Source organism: Palaemon carinicauda, chromosome 32, assembly GCF_036898095.1.
Source record: "Palaemon carinicauda isolate YSFRI2023 chromosome 32, ASM3689809v2, whole genome shotgun sequence".
Taxonomy (NCBI): domain Eukaryota; kingdom Metazoa; phylum Arthropoda; class Malacostraca; order Decapoda; family Palaemonidae; genus Palaemon; species Palaemon carinicauda.
The window spans coordinates 69,092,083-69,098,534 of record NC_090756.1 but is presented as its reverse complement, the minus strand read 5'-3'; the positions used below and the strand labels follow the sequence as shown (position 1 = coordinate 69,098,534).

The 6,452-nt window shown below is 40.8% G+C and overlaps 1 protein-coding gene across 1 annotated transcript; it reads left to right on the top strand.

Annotated features, from left to right (window-relative positions):
• Positions 1-4,628: 4,628 nt before the first annotated feature.
• On the top strand, positions 4,629-5,090 carry LOC137625645 (protein FAM200C-like). The gene has a single exon (XM_068356555.1). The coding sequence runs from the start codon at positions 4,629-4,631 to the stop codon at positions 5,088-5,090; it is 462 nt and encodes a 153-aa protein (XP_068212656.1).
• The last annotated feature ends 1,362 nt before the right edge of the window (positions 5,091-6,452 follow it).

Genomic DNA, 6,452 nt, shown 5'->3' with positions numbered 1-6,452 from the left:
ATATATATATATATATATATATATATATATTTATATAAATATAGTATTAAAAGCTAGCTTCTATGTTTTTTTTATTAATATTCTTGTTAGTGAGCAGTTGATGAAGATATTGAAAAAATATTAGAATTATTCTAGATTGTAGTAAATGTGGTAGAGGGTAAAAGTACTTTTGGTATGCAGTCATTTTCTTTTGGAGATTTTTCGTCCATATAAGAACCGCTTAGCTATAATTTATTGTCTTCACAAACAGTTGTTGTCTAAAACCCCGAAATTAAATTAAATTTTTTCGGTCTCGTTAAGAAAAATCTTATCATAATATCCTGTTTCAATAGAAAAAAGACGTTGTTCATCGGAAATGAAAATGTAGTGTAAGTTAAAAATAATTTAGTGCTAAATGCATAATATAAATAAAGTGATCTCTCTCTCTCTCTCTCTCTCTCTCTCTCTCTCTCTCTCTCTCTCTCTCTCTCTCTCTCTCTCTCTCTCTCTCTCTCTTAGATTACTTTGCTGTATTGAATATGATATAATTGCATTGGGCATGCATTCTGTTTTATCTATGTTAAAATGTTTTTCTTTTAATATATTTATAATATATTTTTAATATAATTTTCTTATGAATTCAATAGCTTTCTTCTTTCATTGAGTATTAGATTCAGTTCATCGCATAATGATAACATTCGCAAGATTAATGTTGGTACTAGAATTTAAATTCCAATGATCTTACGAAACTCAAAAATTTATGCTATCAGATTAATTAATCGATTAATTTTCATTATTACGTGTATTTTTAATTAAGCAATTCTCATAAAATGGTCATCTAACCCTTATCTCCAAAAGTTACAGAGTTTAAGTTTAATATATACTAAAAAAATTAAGAAGTTTGTGTAAGATATGTTTTGTTTCTACTAGTATTTTTGAGTAAAACAAAATGTCTTTTAAATCATGTTACAATTCCAGTTTCTCTAGAGTATTTAAATAACTAAATAAATACTTTAATATTAAATAAAAAACTTCTTAAGTAATTAACTTTTAGGCCGTAGTGAAGGTAAAATCAATGGCTTAACCATATGGTTATAAATACTTCTATCGCATCAAAATTTAATAGAGTATGAGACAAATTTCTCAGAGATATGCATATATACACTTATTGTCTTTTTGTCTGTATGTATGTGTATATATGTGTGTATGTATATATGTATTTAAGCATTTATGTAAAATATAATTAGATAAAAGAGTTGTTTATCTGAAAAAAAAAGAAAACAAGAATCTGAATACAAATCTTAAGTTCATAACGATTTTCCGCAATGCCGTCATTGCCTCAATGGACGTCTTAGGATTTTCAATTTGAAGTAAACATAACTTGTGAGTCTCCTTTTATCCTTTGTTGTATTTGAGCTGTGTTGACTCAGCCAAAACTAGACAGTGTCTGATTATCAATTGTGGGAATGAATTATACCATTAAGATGCATTCACGAGCGTCACCTGTTTGCTCGAGGATTTGTTACAAAGCATGTTATGAATAATGGAACGCAACCAGGGCTAGGCTCAATTATGTTTGCATTAAGAATATAAAACAAATAACAGTGATATTGAGAAAAAGGAGAGAAGGCGAAAGAGAAATAACGATTTTAAACTAAATCTGTAACTAACCGTTGTAAAAACTGAAGAGAAATAAGACGAGCTTCAACTTATTCCAAAAGAGGCTCTTTCCAAATAGAAATAGGGTTCAATTTGTCTAAAGTAAGGTTCTTTCTTTAATAGTTTGATATATAGCTAAAGATAATCATTTATAAGAAATATAGACGAGCGTCTAAAATGATATTTTGGTCTTTTTCTATATAAAATATTCATGACGATCGAGTTTTCATCCTTATCACTAACAAGCTAGTGAAAGAATCATCTTCAACTAGCTAGTAACTGAAATCTTCGGTCCTTTGCCGGTAGATTTTTGTTAATATTCGCAAGTTTACAAACTTAACTTTGTTTTGATATTTTTTTTTTCTCTATCTTCTTTATTGAGACAACACCTGCAGCATACATCGTTCGACAGCTGAAGACCACTATCGTGTTTTGCAATGGCAGAGAGGGGTTCTTCCCCTATCCCCACCTCCTCCCCTCGACCACGAGTGAAGAAAGGCAGGATAAAACCCAGATGCCTTACTTTGAGGAGCCAAAAAAAGCTCCCCCAGTTTCCTGCAATGGAACCAGTCCCTGGAACTTCAAAGGACCACCCAGTACAGACCCCAGATCGCCCACTAGCGACCCAAGAATATGTTGAGACTGAAAATAACCCCTCTCAAGAACCACCTTCACAAACAGCAACAACTGGAGGCTAGCAATTCTCAGCTCAACATGACCATACGTCCCAATCGCAGGGGACAGTTGGTCATAACAGCAAAAGATGAGCCAACAAAGACCTACCTTGAGCAGCAAGAAAACGTACTCAAACTGGACATTAACGACTTCGACCTTCCACTAGAACCTGTGCTCCAACATCCCTCCATCATCACTGTCAAGAGATGTGAAGGGAAAGCCGGAGGAAGATCCCACAAATTGGAGGCCGTCTACAAAGGCTCCCTCCTCACCTCTCCTTCGTCATTTGGAGCACATTCCGCACCGAAGAATACTTTAAGGAGCCACTTCGATGCTTCCCCTGTCAGAAGTTTGGCCACCATAAAACCCGCTGCACAGGTCCAGAGATCTGTGGGGTTTGCAGCAGCAGACAACACCCCACTGCCCACTGTATTGCCAGCCATAAAGCAGGGCACAGAACCATCGCCCGCTGCCCTAACTGTGGAGGATCCCATCATGCTTGGCATGATAGATGTCCCTATTGACTTCAGCGAGTTGCAGACCGCCAGGGAGCAGACCGCCAATGCAACCTCTATCCACGTCAGCAGCGTCGAAAGCAACCACCTCCAACTAAACATAACCTTCCACCCTCCAACCACACCTCCCAACAAAATCCTAACCCTTCCAGACATGCCATTCCTGAACCATCCTCTCCACCAACTCCCCCTCCTGCACCTAAACCTAAACGTCCTCCCAAACCTCCTCCTAAAGCAAAAAGATCCCCAACCCATACTAGTCGCACTCCCTCACCTTTAAAATTTACCTCTCCAAACCAATTCTCCCAGTGTCACCCAGCCAAAAAATGTACCTATCACTCACACACCCAACATTTCCCACTCCTTAAAAGAATTTCCTAACCTACCCAGCTCCACCGTCACAAGCAAATCTAGCGCCTCACGTCCATCCAAATATCCTTCAAACATTGACAGCAGTGAGTACGACCTTTCTGCTTGCCCTATAGATGCTCTGCTAGCAGCCATCAGCAACATCCTTCGCAACTTCTTGCGATCCCGCAAAATCAAATTTATACAGGAGTCTCTTGATAACTTCTTGTTTGACAACGCCGTTAAGGAACTAAGATCTCAATTCCCCTCATAGTTCCTCCTGCAAATGGACCTAATACAACCACTTGCAAGAACCAAAACACCCCAGTGAAAGTGCTCCAATGGAATATTTTCGGACTTCGAAACAAGCTTGTATTCCTCCAGTCTCAAACCTCAGTGCAATACCCAGACATTATCATACTGTAAAAAACTCTGCTTAAAGAGAACACACCATTTACGTTCTCAGGATATCAAGTATACACAACGTATCTATCACCAACGACAAGAGGACTGACCACCCTTATCAAAAGCAGCATCCCCTCCAAACTACTACCAAGCATAGACTGTGGGACAGAGGCAGAGACTCTTAGTGTCCAGATATCTCCGCTAGCCACGACGCTAACAGTCCACAACATCTACAAGTCCCCAGCAAAAAGCATCAATGCGGAGGCAATCTTCGCAGCAGCCTCCGACGAGGACTCAATTATTGCAGGCCACTTCAACGGAAATCATCAGTTCCTGAACTCATTATCAGAAACAAATCAAACTGGCAGACACTTGCATGCCCTACTGCAAGAATATCCTGATGTACCACTGTTCAACAACGTCACAGAAGCCACCCATCTAAAAGGAGGTCGCCTAGATCTCACCTTCTTATCAAGTGCCATACAAAGAGGAGCTAAATGGCAACTACATCCTGTAAAAATCAGTGATCACTTTGTCATTGAAGTTAAACTTGAATTGCAGAAATTCCCCCCTCCTCCTCCACCTCCAAAAAGGTGGAACCCAGAGTTTGCCAACTGGGAAAAATTCGAAACAGCTATGACAGAGTGGGCTCTGGAATACATTCAAAACCCGCACAATGATATCTCCACCCTATCAACCGACTTCAGCAAACAACTAGAGCAGCGTTTCTCAACCGGGGTCCCGTGGCCCCCCAAGGGGGCCACGGGCCTTCGACCGGGGGGCCACGAGCGGACACCGAAAAATGCAATTCAGAATGCAGAAGCTTGGAGTGTATAATTAAGGTGACGAGACTCCGGTCATAGGGGGATAGTTTTTTTTTAAACAATTTGCCTGATTTTTTTACACAGTGTTTAGTTCCTGGAGCGGTGAAAAAAATTCATCACCGCTCGTAACTGTTCACCACCGTTAAACAGAAGTTGGCCCCACTGTTCACTACACCGATATGCTCTTGCGTCAAAAACTCTACCGCCGCGTTTGTTGGAAGTCATGGACGTTGCGGTCAAAGTGATCAACTTCATTCGTGCGAAGGCCAAAAATCATCGGCTCTTCCAACTTCTGGCCAACGAAATGGGAGCGCAACATGTGGGACTTCTGTTTTACACCAAAGTTCGTTGGCTATCGAGGGGGAAATGTCTATCTCGGTTGTATGAACTCCGGTTGGAGACAGAAATTTTCCTGCGAGAGAACGAAAACAACCTCCATGTCCACTTCGACAACAAAGAGTTCGTCATGATGCTCGCCTACCCTGCCGATATATTCGGCCGACTCAACGAAATGAACCAGTCTTTGCAAGGCCATGATGTGACAGTCAGTGACGTTCAAGACAAGCTTGCCGGACTGTCTGCTCGCATGGGAGTCTGGCAGGCACGAATTGAGGCCAGATCCACAGCCTCGTTTCCTTTCTTGGATACACTGGCTGCACCTCTAGTTACTAGAGGTAGCAGCTAGTGTATCCATGCCACAAAAAAAGAACTCTGAGAAGAAACATGCTGACGCCTGGTACTATAACAGTCGCATCAAAGAAATGAATGCTAGGGGTGTGTGACTCTGGGTGTGCTGTACTTCCCAGAGACTTTGTTAAACCAGCCCCATATTTTGGCTAGGGATGTGCTGAAGTTGACCTCGTTGCACCATGAGTACCATTTGTCTAGTTTTTCTTCCAGTGATACTTGCACAGAATGTTTGATGATCTCTACAAGTAAATTATGTAGCTCATCAGTTGTGTCTTCCGAGAAGTTTCCTGGTTCTGTTTATTCTAAAGCCCTTTTACCCCCATGCTATTTGGAAATTTCCAACCCTTAACCCCCAGACGGTTATTTTTTTCCTAGCACATTTTGCAGTATATTTTATTTAAATTGTTCTAACAGGATTAATTTTGGTCTCATTCTCTTGGAAAATGCCTGAATTTTCTCAAAAAATTATCAAAAATATGAAAAGAAAAAAAATTATAGCATTTTTTTGCAAGGACGTACCGGTACGTGCATGGGGGTAAAGGGATGGCTTTTGTGAAACGTACCAGTACGTCCTTTGGAGGTAAAAGGGCCTATTAGCTGAAGCCAATAGGATTGCTAACAACTTTGCGGACAGAGCAAAAAGCACCAATCTACCTCTGCAAACTGTTAATAGGCAGAGAACACTGCTCCCAATTAGGAACAACATCATTGAAGCTGCCTGCGACATGGTAGATGATACTGATCACTCCTATACCATGGAGGAACTAAATATGGCCCTCGCAAAAGGCAGGAAGGACATTGCCCCTGGAGCCGACCTCATCACATATAGCATGCTAAGGAACATGGGAAATCATGCTAGATTGGTCTACTTGCATTTGATTAACAGGACACACACCGAAAGACTACGTCCAACCACATGGAACGAGCAAGACACTAAACCAATTCCAAAACCCAAGGAGCCAGACACCTACCGGCCTATAGCTTTGATAAGCTGCACAGAGAAAGTAGCTGGAGAATGGTACTCAACAGACTGCAGTGGAAAATAGGCCAACCACATCATCGCCTATATGCCTACAGAAGCGGCATAGGCTCTCAAGAATGCACCACAGATGTCCTCTCAACAATTAATGACAAAAAAGCTTTTGTCATATTCCTTGGTTTCGAGAAAGCCTTTGAGCTAGCCAGCTCACCAGCTATACTCTTCATACTTGTTGAAAAAAGAGTGAAAGGACACTTACTGTCCTGGACTCGAAACTACACACAAAACCGAGAAGCCAGAGTCACTTTCCAAGGAAAAACCACCGAGTTCATCCCCCTAGAAAACGGTATACCATAAGGAGGCTTACTTCGCCCCTAC